Genomic DNA, 16,212 nt, shown 5'->3' with positions numbered 1-16,212 from the left:
GCTTATGTCGTTATCCTAGCCCTTACGGATGGTCTACATGCATTTTTGATCCACTTGGAGACCTATGAGGATGTCCTTGTGCCCCCACCCCCACTTGGGAGCACCACAGGTTCTTGCTTGGAAAACAAGGGGCCAACCCCTTGTCCACTATGTTGGGAGTCCATTTTCACATCATGGCACCCCTTGGACTTCATTGGGCCTCTTCAAAGGCCCAACAACTCATTATTTTGATCATTCTGCCCTTTGAGAGGCTTATCTTTGTGTTATTGAGCTATTTGGTGGGCTTGTCACCAAAAGTATTGTTATTATGCACATTATTTTATTTTAGGGGCATTATTAGTCCAAATTAGGCCATTCAAATTCATTAGAGATTGTATAAATAGATGAGAGGTGATTCATTCTCTCATCATCACTTGGATTGGGTTATTAGCTCTTGTGAGATTTTCACTATCCCTTTTGGAGGACGAGTTTGGATGATATGGATGAATTTTGATGTTTGGATCTATCTCTCTTGTCTTGGAGCTTCATTATTGGCATAATATGATGATTAGATATACTCTTTTGTACATGTAAGTGCTCTTTTCATGCTTATTCTTGTTATTTACTTTGTCACATGAATGTTGCTAGGATTTTCGCTATACAAGTCTGAAATTTATTGCTTTCCTATATGAATTGGTGGAAATTTTGATCTTTTATAGTGTTGCATCATGTCATGGGCCATGTATGAATGGGTGAATGTTCCTAGAGATAATTTATGCTAAATACATCTCGATAAGTCATCAATTATTGCAAATCGAAGTATAAAGTCCTTGAAGTAGCTGCTCTCATGCCCTAATGCCATGCAAAGTTGCTTGAAGGCCTCCTTGATTGGGTGAATTCTTTCCAAACAATAAATTCTCCTTGACTCCATCTCTCCCAAAGGACAAGGCACTAATCCTTCCATAGGTGGTCACTTTCAAAGCTTATTTCTCTCACCTCTCCTTCTCTTTCTAGGCCTAGCCTCCATAGGTCACCTAGGGCATCAATTATCTCACGTTCTAGCCATCAAAAGACTTCGATCTCTTGCCCATTACTGCGTTGGGGTTTCCTCTAGAGGCCCTCCAAATTTCACGAAATTTTGACGGTGGGATCTCGAGATATTGGAAGCCCTAACTCAAGGATCGTTTCTTGCCCTAGGTTTCCCTTGGCTAGTGACCTCACTTGGATCATTGCACTTTATTCCAAGAAGATTTGTCCATTGATCCTCTTCTCTTCCACAATTAGGTCAAACCCCTCCTTAAGTGATCAATCCCATTTCCTTGACCTAATTCCGGGTCTGCTTGGTCTCGTGTAGTCCCGCAACCTAACAATTCCAATTCCACAAAGATCATACAAAGACAATTTCTCCATAAGGATTTCTAGGCCTAGGAATCATCTTGACAATAGATACTCCCAAACCCTAGCCCCAAGAATCCTTTTAGCCTTTCCTAGAGAACCAATCACCTTGCTTTCCGAGCAAGAAAACCATACAACTGAGTCTCTCTTGTGAAAACATTAAGAAACACCAATTAGAACTTCAAAGTTTTAAAAACTAAGAGCATAAGAGTATCAAACAGGAATGTAAACATTGCATATAAGAATTTCAGATCAATCTGAGGAATACTAGATCTGCAAATCAAAATCAGCAAAGTTAGAAATTTGTAGAAGAAATCACATAGCTTCTTGCTTACACTGAAAGAATAATTACAATGACTACTTGTTTGCTAATGTAGCCCATAAATTCTATCAAGTGGTTTCCTGTGGTATCTCTTTGGGAAATGAACTATTAAATTTTCCAATTCATGATAGCAGATCAGCACTCAAAGATTTTACGGTACAGATGAAACTGAAAACATTAAGAAACACCAATTAAAACTTTAAAGTTTTGAAAACTAAAAGCATAAGAGTATAGAACAGGACTGTAAACATTGCATATAAGAATTTCAGATCAATCTGAGGAATACTAGATCTGCAGATGAAAATGAGCAAGTTAGAAACTTGTAGAAGCAATCACGTAACTTCTCGTTTACACTGATAGAATAGTTACAATGACTACTTGTTTGCTAATGTACCCTCCATCTCTTTTTAGAGAATAAGAGGGGTCCGTGGATGCAAAAATTCCCGAGAATTGAAAAGGGTAACTCCCCAAGTAATGTGCTCCACATGTGCTAGGAATAGGTGGACCACGTCATCACATGACAAGCACACTCCTCCATGTGGTGGCCACCATCTAACACATGCTGATCACACCCTTCTATGTGGCAAACACAGTTAAATACATGCCAAACCTTACTCATTGCTTACTAGTCACTATTCAACCAGTCAATTCTAGTCTATAATTAGAACCGCTAAAATAGAAAATCCCCAAAAAAAGGAAATGACAGAAAGGAATGGTTAAAGGAGAACAGGGTTGGAGAAACAGAAAAACTAACGTGAACTTGTTACCATGGTGATGCATCCATTGCTATTGAAGTTTTTGAATAAACCGGCCATGTTGATTTATATGGTAAAGGAAAAACCATAGAACTCTCTTCAACTTAAGGACAATGTTTGACAGTGACTGGTGTCTGAAATTTTAAACCTGCCATGCATGTGAAGTTGCCAATAATACTTGGTTTCAATTAGTTTGGTCCTTGGTCGGGTTTTCCTGATGGTTATTTTTAAGTTCAACATCTGCTGAAGTCACGCTTTTATTGCATTTTATCAAGGTGTGTGTTGTGACCCCTTCTTTCAATATATCAGTAGCTTGCAGGTTCTTCATATTATGCAAGATGTCTATGTGTTCCCTTTGACTTCTGTAAGATTTGGGTTCTTGTCAACCTGTTCATTGTTTTTAGTTCTCAGTTGTCTGATGTTTTTAATTTTACAGGAACGGGAAGTGGGTTTTCTGAGCCTTAATAGAGCCATGGCCCTCAACAGGTTTCTTTATTCTTGAACTTGCATATCAGTGAAATGTATTTAGCATTTTTCTAGTTGTTCAGTCATGCAATACTCTGGTTTTTTTTGAACAGCCTTGAGGTGGATTTAACTCAGGAACTAATGGAACCATCAAAGTCTGTTTTAGAGCAACAAGTAGAAGCAGCTAGACTTGGCCTTCCTACAGATGAGGTATTGTACATATCTCGTAATTAGATTTAAGACAGCCTTATACCTTAGCATTTGCCTTTTATCCTATGCTTGCTTCTTGCCAACTTTCTTATTCTTGCAAAACAATGTTGTTTGTATAAAGCTCAGGCTATTACAGCTGACAAACCTAGATGGAGAGTAATATCTACACGGCGTGAGCAGCAGCAATGGGACCGTGCCAGCAAGGCTGCAACAGGGGGCACTGTAAGTGTGAATCTTCCTTTGTTTATTCTCCTTCATGCATGCCCTCAATGCTGTTGCAATAAGGTGTTCAATCAGTAAATTTTTAATTCTAATTTATGCTACTACCATCAATGGGTCAAGTTCAAACAAGACGATTTGCAGGTCGTTCTTGTAGTATTCTCTAAGGCATTGCAGAAATAAGAGTTTATCTGATGTCTATTTGTCTTCTATATAGTGAGCAGTCTAGGTGATTTGTCTTTTAGGTTTTGGTAAACAATGAAGTCTATAAATTTACCTTGGATTTTTTTGGTTATGTTCAAAACATTATAATCATCTGAAATTACAAGCAAGCTTTTTTATTTTTACATTGACAATTGGATTCAGTTTACAAAAAAGTTTGCTATAGAAAAAAAATAGGGCCTGGTTGATCCCATCTGAAAACCCCTAGCCAGATATGAATACTTGCATCATCAAGTATAGAGAATAGTCCTAGCTTGTCACAACGATAACGAGGCTACACAGTAACGCCTAGACCACTATCACTTAATAACGCACATAAAAATATGACAATGACTTTTAAAGTTTCTGTACTACAAGCTAGAAGGGCATCTCCAGTATTAGAAGCTTCTTCGGTGTGCAAAATTACACTGAAGATGAACCAAATAGTTGAAACTTACCCAAATCAACAAAAATACTGAAGTTGATTTGAATGAGATATTGAAGCTGAGATGTCTAATTTCATATTCCATGTGTATGGATATCCTCTCTGGCCAATAGATTGTTGTTAGAATGTAATACTTTAGTGTCTTGGACAAATGTGACCTCTTGAACTTTATATAAGAGAGGTGAATTCCATTGTAGGTGTCAAATATTTCTTAATATTGTTGTATGTATCTTCATCTAAACCCTATATAGGGTTTTGGCATTTAGGGATCTAGCTCATTTCGTAATATGGTATCAGAGCAGGAAGATCCTTGTGGTCGAGTTTTTAGAGGGCCATTTAATCATTGTTTGAGGAGAAAAGGAACACATAATCCCAAGAAGCGTAGCCTAAATCAATTTCACGCATGACAAATCATAGGTTCAATTTCAACCATGCACTCTCATCGCTTTACCATCTTTGTTGTAGGAATAATCAAGAGTTCAATTTTTAGTTGTTCTTCCACATGTGGGATAAATATCAGAACCTGCAAACCCAAAAAGAAAAGAAAAGAATTATGTACTTATTACTGCAAAATCTGGTGCCCTAGTGCAAAGCCTCACTAAGCAACCTAGATTGAGAGCAACAATGGGAGAGTTATCACTATTACCTCAGCAATTACTCTCCTTGTTTCTATAGTCGGACACAATCCCCACAAGGGAGGCTTCTGTAGTATATCCTAGGGATCAAGTAATCCAATAGACTTAGGTTACATGCCCCCCCCCAAGGGTTCCACAACAAGATTCACCCAAGGACAAGTATGTAATAATTAAGATTTTGGCTGTTTTAAGTTATAATTTCAAGAGAGCGGGCCCAAAGGTCCCTATGGCATAATTTGACAAATAGGTTCCCAAACACATGCAATTGTAAATTACACTTTGCTGGTATAAACTAGGGTTTCAATTAGCAATTTACATGTAAATATTTTATTAACAGCAATAATAAAATAGCCTCGGATTCTATGATAGACAAGTGAAAAATTAGGGCTAATTAATAAGTAAACAAGATAGTAAATTCCAATACTCTTCCATGGTGGAAACTACAGAAAACAACACGATAAACCCAAGACGTCAGCCCTAATTTATAGCTGAAAAATGCATGTAAAATGATATTTTTTACTTTTCCAAATGAATGCATACAAGTTCTATCCCTAGAACAAGAATATCTAAGGTAAATAATGTTGAAAAATGATGATATTGCAATAACCTAACCCTAATGTTGATATTTGTTGCTTAAACAGGTACTTCCACATAGATCTAAGTGTCGAGACATGTGGAAGTCATCCAAAGTCTTTATCTTAGTAATTCACAATTAAAGGAATTATTAAAGTGAAATGCCTTTTATGAAAATGAGATTAAAATCTAATAAAATGTAATGGTTTTACATTAGTGAATTATATGAGTCCAAATCGTTGATCCTGGCTTAATCTCAACTGTTAGTCTCATTGAGAGATTAGGGTTATGGAGACTTAATCGTCAATGGTTATTTGATTCAGTGGAAAATTCAAATTATAAAAAGGCAAGGCTGGGTGAAGAGAAAGACACATTGATTGAGACATAAAGGACAATGACTCAAGGAGATCTTAGCAAGGGTGATAAAGGACTTTCATCCATTGATTAGGTTTGGAAAGACAACAGGAGAAATCTGCAGCAGAGTAACTAACCCACACAGGCCGTACCAGCCCGGACATGAGCAACAAGTTGAAGGCCACACATGTGGGTCATACATGCGGCCATACAATTGGTCAGTAGGTTGAGGGGGTTGATAAATTTTGGACAGTCATGTAGGTCATACAAGTGCCCCAAAAATTATGAGATTTTTGCCATAGCTTGTATTTGTCTTCAATGGCCCATTTTCTTAGTAAATGAACCCTTGTAAGCTTTGACATTATTTCAATGAGAAGCTAATTTGAAGGGAAAAATATTGTGGTGTGTTTTATTATGTAAATTGGTTTCATTTGCTTCCACTATAATTTTATTTTGCTTGTTAAAATTCCCAATGGTTGCATTTTATTCAATAAGTGAAATTTAAAATTTATTTTTAGCAAGGAAATTACTTCTAAATAATTTGCTTATTTATTGGGGTTAGAAAAATTAACATGATATCAGAGCTTACACTCTAAAGAGGAAGCCGATTTTCAAGATCATGGTAGCAAATCTATTAAACTAACAGTAAATCTTGTGGGTGCTTGAAGCACTAAACACAAATCCACAACAATTTGTTCAGGTCCGAAAAATGGCAATATGAAGTCTCATGTTTGAAGACAAATTGGATAGAGCATCCAACTTCTTGTCTTGGAAAGCAAGGGTTACTTTTCTTTTGAAGGAAAATGACCTTTGGGAAATTGTTAACCAAGTAGTTCCTTTACTGGCGGATCCATGATAATTAGATTCTCATGTGAAGAATGAGATTAGAGCCAAACGGGTGATCTTGGATGCAATGAAGGATCATCCTAGTCTTCACTTGTCTAAGAAACAATTGTTCAAAGAAGTGTTCAATGCTCTTGTGTGTCTTTTCCAGAGTGACTACATGAACATGAAGATAATATTGAGAAATAAGCTTAGATCTGTTCAGATGTCTAGATATGACAATGTTACTAACTACCTCGTGAAGATCACTCAGATACGTGATCAACTTGCGGCATTAGGGGAGAAAGTGATTAATGGTTTCTTAAAGCCTCAAGAATCATTTGTCAAGGGTATCTATACTCGGGAGAAACTTTCCACTTTTGAGAGGCTTTGGGATTTTGTGTCCACTGTCTTTTATGATTTATTCTCTTGATAATTGTTTGATGAAAAGATCTAATAAAGAATAATAAGAAGATAACTAAAGTTCACAAGCTTTTATTAAGGTTAAGGAGAATCGTTTTAATAGTTGCCCTAGTAGATTCTCCAACATGGGATCAGAGCTAAGGTGAAGAAAGAGAAGGCAACTTGGAGATCATCTTGTTGACATAAGAAGGGATTGCTTGTCAAGGGGAATCATTTGCAAAAGGACTCAAGGAAGAAGACCTCATCATCTTAAGAAGAATCAAGCTCTCTCTGAAGGAATAAAGGCTACTACATCAAGCTCTCATTAAAAGTCTCAACATCTGAAGAAAGGACATCTATATTGTCTCTCTCTTGAAGGTTCCTTGCTTTTAAAGGAACATCTTGAAGGAAGGTTGCTTTATCTTGAAAGGGATATTGATCTCTCTTGGAAAGTTATCAATTTGAAGGCTCGTTGAAAGACATCTTTAAAGGAAGCATCAAAGATTCTTGCAATCATCATCCGCTATGACACTGTTGAAGACACTATTGTTGAAGGCATCCTAGAAGTCATCATTCTAGGGCATTATTGAAATCTCTTTGAAGGTCTTGAAAGCATCAAGATAGTTGGAGACATCATCAAGAAGGACACTTGTTTGACAAGGAAGTACTATTTTGTGCTCCATGTCTCAATCTACAGATCAAATAGCTAAATTTTGCAAGGAAAGCAACAAGCTTGTTAGGTCAACAAACTTCCTAACATGGAAGAAGAGGATTGATTTGATACTCGCAAAAAATGAAGTCATGGAATATGTTCTTGGTGAAATTACACAACCAGACAAGGAGAAGACTCAAGAATGAGCAAGATACAAGAAGGAAGAAGTGAGGGCACAAAGGATTCTTATTGAATCCATAAAAGATCATCTCATTCCCTTTGTTGTTGATTTGACGTTATCTAAAACAATCTATGATAAGTTGGTAAAGTTGTACTCTATAAGTGCATCAGGTCAGAAGATACCCTTGAGGAATCGACTATATAGAATAAGGAATTCAAAGGATGAAGACATGGTCAAGATCTTGCAAATAAGGGACCAATTGCAAGGGCTTGGGGAAGTCGTTTCCGATCTAGAAATGACTACTTGTGTATTAAATGCTTTGCCACTTGATGGGAGCAGTTTTGCAACTAGTGTCTAGTCAAGAAAGGATACTACTCCTTTTGATGAACTATGGGCTCTATGTATCTTGGAAGAAACAAGGATAAAGGCAAAGGATGACACCGAATCAAATGAAAAATCTCAAACATTTATTGTAAAATCCAAGAAGAAGAAGAAAGGAAAGTTTGGAAAGACCAAGGGGAAACCAGATATGTCCAAGATTCAATGCTTTGGATGCAATGCGTATGGAGATTTTAAGAGGGATTGTCTAAACAATAAAAACAACAAAAGGAAGGAAAGGAGTGAAGCCGACATAGCTGAAGAAAAGGGAGAACCTGAGAAGAAGTCGAAAGGAGAAGATCCCAAGGATCTTTACTATTGAAGAAAGCTCTGTCTCTATCAGGTTCATTAACAATTTATCTTTCTTTTACTAGAAAATAGAAAGTAGAATAGCAATGCACCGTTGCACTCTTTAGAAGTCTTGGTTTTTGTAAAAGCATGACTTCATAGAAATAAGCAAATGATAGTAGGGTAATTAGAATCTACTTGATCAAATTGCTTTGGAAGGAGTCATCTTGCTTATAAGAATGAGAATATTGGGACCATATTGCACATTGTAGTTCATCCAAGCATTTTCTAACATAATGTTAGAGGTACTCATCTTGTGAAAAAAAGAGAACCATCATTTAGGAAAGTTTTTGGAAGAAGCATTATGACTAGTATATATTCCATCTAGTATGGAAACAGTAGTCTTGTAGGATGAAGATATGCAAATGGTCAGGTTGCAGTTTGAGAGGAAGAATTAAAGTCTTTCTCCTCTTAAAGGAAAAAATTATCTTCAATAAGGTTGGAAGCAAGCTCATTCAAGAAGGTGTGGCCAGATGGTTGTATGGAAGCAAAGGTATGCATGTTTTTAAGTATTTTTCTCTAAGGTAGGGTTCACATCTACAAGAATCTTGCAAAAGGAGTTGGTTATAAAATGTGCTCGGTAAGTCTTCCATATGGTTACTTGATGCTTGAAAGAAGAAGTTTGGCATAGTTTGGGATGGTTAAGGATCAAGACTCCCACAAGGTGACATGACTTAGACATGATGATATTGATCAACATTGAATATGGTTTCGTGAGGAAAGAAAGAAAGTTGATAATGGTGACTCCAAGGAAGAAGCAAGTGCAGCCAATGTTGCGAAAATCGTTATCGGGATTAAATCGGAGAGGGGAAAAAATCCAAAAAAATCATAAAAATTGGGAAAAAATCGGGGAAAAATTGTAAAATACAAAAATATTCATTTTTGTCAATTTTTTTAATATCTAAAGCATCTACAACATAAAATAAATACATTGACACATAAATATGATAAAAGAACTAATATATAAGATGTGTAATATCATTTCTAGTGCTATATCATACATAACAGTGAATCATGTCCTGAATAGTAAGTCTTGATTCCTGAGTCCCAACTCAACCTCAAAATATCAACAAAAAATATAATAATGTATCTCATATCATGAGTCATAATATCATATACAATGAAATGAACCAAATAACTAATACTACTGATTTCCTCTGCCCCTCTTGCGAGAAAATGCAATAGCTTTCCATTTCCCTCTAGATGTAGATGCCGGTGGAGTTGGTAGTGGACTTTGCTGTGCTCTAGAAGTTGAAGAAGTAGGAGCTAGAGGAGGTAGACCACCTCCTCTACTGGTGGCAGGGGTAGCCTGGGTAGGTGGTGTCACCTCCTCCTCCTCCTCCTCCCCCTCCTCCCCCTCTATGCCTTCCACTACCTCCTGCTCTAACCAATCATCGACAGACTTCATGAGAGGCCTCTTGGCCTCAACCCTCCATGCAGCAGTGGTGTCAATCCTATCCAATGAGATGGCCTCCATATAAAGTATCCTCTCAAGTTGCCTCACCCACAATCGAAGATTTTAGTAGACGTAGACCATGTTATTAAGTCGCTGGGACTCCAACCTGCACAAAGTTCATAAAATAATAATTATAAAAAAAATATTATTTAATGAATTCAAAAAATTAATTGGAAATTTGGAATATTTTAAGTTTTAAGTTTAACCTATTGCGCTTCTTGTTGTGCATTTTTTCAAATACACTCCTATTGCGCTTCTTATTGTGTATTTTTCCCAATACACTCCAGCTGCGCTCGCATCTTGAGGAGCTACATGTTTGGCTGAGGATTCGAATGGCAAGCTTTTGCAGATGGGGTACTCTGGCACCATAGCGAGTCCACCATGCATGTACAACAAAATTACAAATAAGATAAACATAAGAAAAAATGAAATTTGAAATTTGAAGCAAAGTACGAAGTTATGAACTTGAAGTGTTAATTTTAGGTTTGTTCTATGCTTAGAGTAGTGTATTTCAATTTTCACAGTTAGCTCAATATCTTTTCGAGATTAGCAATCACATTAGCATTAAAGTAAACTGCAGATAGAACATAAACATAAATCGCAAAAGACAAGCCAAGACAAGAGTACACAAGATGTGGCGCTAGCCAGGGACAAACCCCATTGTGGGGAAACCCTTGATCAATTCTTCTTATATGTTCTTCAATAATTCAACAAAAAGAGAGAGAGATAGTACATTTACAACAGACGTCAACACTTTGACTTATCTTGATAAGAGCATATATCATCTCTAAGCATGATACATGAGATCAGTTGAAGACATGCTGCTTCAACAGATTCTCCAAGGTGACTCCTTCACCTATCATTGTGTTGCATTTCGTTATCATACTGCACCTCACTGCGCTGCACCATGCTGCACCCATCATCACTATGCTGCATCTCATCAAGCTTCATTAATCATGACCGTACCCATCACTGTACTGCATTATGTGCCATTGCTGCACCATGTTGCCATACTGACCTATGTGTTGGCTGCACCTTGCTTGCTTGTTGTCCCTTGCTTGCTTGTTGTCCCTAGCATGCTTGTTGTCCTTAGCATGCTTGCTATTGCATGCTAGCTGTCCCTTACATGCTAGCTGTAACATTGCATGCTTGGTGTATTTGTTGCTCAGTACCATACAACTGTCCCAATGTTAGTTAGTTGTCCCTTGCATGTTGCTCTCCTTCGGAGACAGATGCTTCGGATGTTCCGACAGTTCCAGCTGTTCCCGACAGTTCCGGCTGTTCCCGACAGTTCTGACTGTTCCTGGCAGTTTCGGCAGTTCTCGACAGTTCCGGTAGTTCCCGGCAGTTCCGGTTGTTCCCGACAGTTCTGGTAGTTCCGGCTGTTCCCGGGAAAGCTGACGCAGAGGGCAGAAGTGGGAACTGCTGGGAAAAGTCGGAACTGTCGGGAATAGCTGGAATTGCCGGAATTGTCGAAACTGCCGGGAACTGCCGGAACAGGCAAGAAAGCTGACGCAGAGGGCAGAAGCCGGAACTGCTGGGAACTGCCGAAACAGGCAAGAAAGCTGACGCAAAGGGCAGAAGCCGGAACTGCCGGGAACAGCCAGAACTGCCGGGAACTGCTGGAACAGGCGGGAAAGCTGACGCAGAGGGCAAAAGCTAGAACTGCCGGGAATAGCCGGAATTGCCGGAACTGCTGGAACTGCCCGGAACAACCAGAATTGCTGGAATTGCTAGGAACTGCCGGAACAGGCAGAGCATCTGTCTCCGAAGGAGAGTAGCATGCAAGGGACAACTAACTAACATTGGGATAGTTGTATGGTACTTAGCAGCAAATAAACCAAGCATGCAATGTTAAAGATATCATGCAAGGGACAGTTAGCAATGGACAACAAGCAAGCAAGGGACAACAAGCAAGCAAGGTGCAACCAACACATAGGTTAGTATGGCAACATGGTTCAACAATGGCACATAATGCAGTACAATGATGGGTACAGTCATGATTAATGAAGTGTGATGAGATGCAGCATAGTGATGATAGGTGCTGCATGGTGCAGCGCAGTGATGTGCAGCATGATGACGAAATGCAACACAACGATAGGTGAAGGAGTCACCTTGGAGAATCAGTTGAAGCAACATGTCTTCAACTGATCTCATGTATCATCTTCTTAGAAATGATCTATGCTCTTATCTAGATAAGTCAAAGTGTTGACTTCTGTTGTAACTGTACTCTCTCTCTCTCTGCTAAACTATTGAAGAACAGATAAGAAGAATTGATCAAGGGTTTCCCCACATTGGGGTTTGTCCCTGGCTAGCGCCACATCTTGTGTCCTCTTGTCTTGGCTTGTCTTCTGCGATTTATGTTTATGTTCTATCTGCAGTTTACTTTAATGCTAATGTGATTGCTAATCTCGAAAGGATATTGAGCTAACTGTGAAAATTGAAATAAATTGCTCTAAGCATAGAACATACCTAAAATTAACAAAATCCCACCTTCGAAATTTCTTCAAAATTGGAGGGCACCTAGGAGACACACTAATGCAGTAGGGGCCAAGAGATCGAAATTTTTGATGGGTGGTTTGCAAGATAAATGATGCCCTAGGAGACCTAATGGGCTAGGCCTAGAAAAGAAGAGGGAGTAGAATGAATAAGGTTTAAGGTGATCACCTTTTGGTGGACCAGTGCCTAATCCTTTGGGGAGATTGGAGTCAGGTAGAATTATGACTATGGACTTTTAGATTTTCTAGGTCAAGGAGGCCTCAAAGACAACTTCACTTAGCATTAAGGCGACAACAAAAGCAACTTCAAAGACTTTATACTTCGTTTTGCAACATAGATGGCTTATCAAGATGAATTTCAGTAATGAAACATCTCTAGGAACATTCATTCATTATACATGGCCCATACATGAAGCATTCACTATCTAGAAACAAAATTTCCACAACTTTGCATAAAGAGATGCAACAAATAAGCCCTAGTATAGCGAAATCCCAGCAACAATGTATGTGACAAAAATAGAGAGAAAGAATAGCATTAAATTGTACTTACATGTATAAGAATATATCCAACCATCCAAAATTTTTCCATTCAAGAAGCTCCAAGACATGAGAAAATAATCCAAACATCAAAATTCATTCCATGCTCCAAAAATTTGTCCTTCAAGAAGGATAGTGAAAATCTGTAAAGAGATATAAGTTCCAAATCCAAGTGATGATGCTAAAATGAATCCTCATCACTTCTATTTATACACCTCTAATGAGTTCGATTTAGCTAATTAGGCCTACATTAGCCCCTAAAATAAAATAATGTACAAAATAACTAACTTTTGGTGACAAGCCCACCAAACTAGCTCATAAACAATTGAATAAGACTCTTAAGAGGTTGAATGATCAATAATACATGTTGTTGGGCTTTCTAAGAAGCTTGATGAAGTCCATAAGTTCCATAATGATGAATTGGATTCCCTCCCAAAAGTAGTGCACAAGGGGTTCGCCTCTTGTTCTCCAAATAATAAACCTATGGTGCTCCGAATGGGTGTGGGGGTACACAAGTAACCTCATGGGTCTCCAAGTAGATCAAAGATGCCTGTAGACCATCTGTAAGGGCTCAGATGATAATGTAAGTGATGACACATCAACATACAGGTCCTGGGCCTTCTGCCAAGTGCATGATACAACTGTGGGGCCAACTGGGCGTGGTGAACCAGGTGCGTCTTCCTCGTCCAATAGTTGAAACTCGAATAATCTACGAACATCTCTGGGGATCAATGGAATGCTGTCTACTACTGTGGAGGCCCATGTGCCAATGTAGCCCTTTGAAGGGTTAGGACCCCATATAGGGAGACCAAACCCAAAATGGAGACCATCTGTAATCCTGCATAAGATCTAATGCATCCCCTTGCCTTCCAATACAACAAGTCATTTAAATAAATCGAGTTAAAGAGCTTACAAACCATGGACAACAAGTTGGCTTTGACACGTGCTAATGTTTCCAAGCTCCAAGGGGGGTTAACCAAGTGCCCTATTAGGTGGTTTCTACTTTCAAAGGGGATGATACATCCAAGGTACATCCTTTAAATGGTGGTGGCATGTGATAAAGGGATGAAACAGAGTAGGGGATGTAGGGGGCAATCCTGGATCACATGCCAAGTTACAAGGGTAGCTAATAAAGGGGAAGCCCACACTTGGGTATATAATGTATAGGAGGGAGCAATTGTGGTACATGAGTTACCCTGCCTTGATTTTTTCACCCTTATTCATATGCCTTTTTCCTTTTATGATTTTTCTTTGGTTAACTGCCCAGGACTCAAAGAGTAAGAGCATGATATGTAAAGTATAGTAGTGGATACCCCTTTTGAGGTGGAAAGGTTCATTTCCCACCAGGGGTTGGGACAATCATGGGGTTCTTGGACAAGAGCATGATATGTAAAGTATAGTAGTGGATACCCCTTTTGAGGTGGAAAGGTTCATTTCCCACCAGGGGTTGGGACAATCATGGGGTTCCTGAACGATAAAAGAGGCTCGTCTAGGGTTTATAGGAACTAGGGTGATGGCCATGAGAATGGGGTAGAGCTCATGCATTGGGTCTCGACCATCTTTTGCATTTTGTGGTATATTTTCTTGTTGAATGTGGCTAATTATGCTTTTACTTTTCTTTTCAGTTGCATCAACCTCCGGGGCATCGTTCCAAGCCCAAACCCAAGGTGTGGGAAAGGGGAAGGGGAGACTAACCCTATGTGGACCCAATGGAGGAATGTGGACCCAGGTGGGAGGAGAGATGAATGGGATTATAATGAATAGAAGTGGGGTGATATATGTGGATCTGGGAGTGGGAACACGCAACCAAAATCGGGGTTTCCCATTTAGTGCCATCCCCAAAGCCCAAAGCTCAATAAAGGAGATCCCATGGGACTAGTGTCCAAGGTTTACATCCAAAAGGTACCTAGGGGACAAGAGCACATACCTACTCCACTCTTTCTGCCAAATCCCTCCATTAATTCATGATAAGTAAACTAAAATACTCAATCACCAAATGACAAGGCATACCTTTAGGTTTGGGAGGCCCACCTTCAAACATACAATCATGACAGATGGATGAGGGACCACATGGCTGTCTCAGCCTTCAGGTGGCAGAGAAATTGCACAATGAGCTAGTTGGTGGCTACAAGGGGCTACCGACTGAGGACCATCATGGAGAATTTTTTTCTCCTAGGGATATCACCCACAAAATGGTGGGTAACATTTGGCTTTTACTAGGACATGAGCTCTCAGACAAGTGGGCGAAGCTACTTGAATGGGAGGTCATGAGAACACCAACAATCCCTTGGTTACCGTAGACCTGTTACCTGCACATATCAAAGGCTAAATGCCTGGGGCAACATGTTTCTATGGTGTCTTATGATCACCCATGCTTAGTGTTAGGCCATAAAATCATCAGGAAATTAAATATAATGCAAATTTAATCTAAATGCATCTAATATACCATGAAAAATATCATATGATGTTAGTTTTAATGAGGAAATGAGCATGCAATGCATCCTACCCTAACATGCATACAACGAAGCTAATATTAAGTGTATTCATAAAGCCAATACAGCCAACAAATCATCAAATCAATATAAATATGCCTGCATATATGATTACTCATGCAACAAATCCCACAACGAATGGAAACCCAAACACATGGAGGATGCTGTGGGTGGGAGGTGGGAAAGTATGGTTTCCATGTGAAGTAAGAGGAATCCATTAGAGAAGGAACACAAGTCAATCTAGAAATGTGGAGCCTTTCCTCTAAGTATACAATGGTGGAATGAATGATTGTCCCTAAGAACTTTTTATCATGATCATTTACTCATAATATTGTGCTTTGTAGTTGCCACAAGGTTGTGATGAGAGGGGAACAAAGGGTAAGGGAAAGAAGGGGTGCAACAAATAGGTTGCTCAAGGTGATGGTCACGTTGGAGAGGGGAGGTCATGGAGTGATCAAAACCCTGAGGGTATGTCTTAGGAGGTAAAGTATAGCCAATGAGGGGTCTTCCTTGAAACTATACTTGGAAGGGGGAAAGGGCTGCCGGTCACTTGAGATCATATGAGAAGGGGCGAGGGAATCATTTGATGAAGACTCAAGGTGATGAACAATAGAAAAGGGCAAAGGGGAAGGTGAAGTCTTAACAAGATCCTTTTCCTGAAAATCCAACTCTAGAGGCTCAAGTGATTTGAATATACTCCCGGAATCACAAGGGAGGTAGGTATGAGCAAGGGCCTTATCAATCCTATCATTGTTGGTATCAAAGACAACGTCTTCCTAAAAAGAAGAATCAATCATCTCCAGTTGCTCTCTTTCATGCAAGGGAAAATGATAATTCTCCTTCCCAAGGGTATTGATGGATATGTCATCATAAACAATGCTCGGGAGAGATGT

General features: G+C 39.0%; 1 protein-coding gene across 1 annotated transcript in view; it reads left to right on the top strand.

Annotated features, from left to right (window-relative positions):
• The window catches only part of LOC149159930 (protein CONSERVED ONLY IN THE GREEN LINEAGE 160, chloroplastic-like), a 302,860-nt gene that overhangs the window by 35,026 nt on the left and 251,622 nt on the right, over positions 1-16,212 (top strand). Inside the window, exons 2-4 of the mRNA XM_089436593.1 lie at positions 2,888-2,937; positions 3,030-3,126; positions 3,253-3,348. Of these exons, the coding sequence (XP_089292719.1) occupies positions 2,888-2,937; positions 3,030-3,126; positions 3,253-3,348 (243 nt within the window). The remainder of the gene's footprint in view (positions 1-2,887; positions 2,938-3,029; positions 3,127-3,252; positions 3,349-16,212) is intronic.

The sequence above is a fragment of the Pinus tabuliformis genome, chromosome 5_2 (assembly GCF_031772625.1).
Source record: "Pinus tabuliformis cultivar Carrire ecotype Pingquan chromosome 5_2, CPIR1, whole genome shotgun sequence".
NCBI lineage: Eukaryota > Viridiplantae > Streptophyta > Pinopsida > Pinales > Pinaceae > Pinus > Pinus tabuliformis.
The sequence above is the reverse complement of the archived record's forward strand: the minus strand, read 5'-3'. Positions and strand labels throughout refer to the sequence as shown.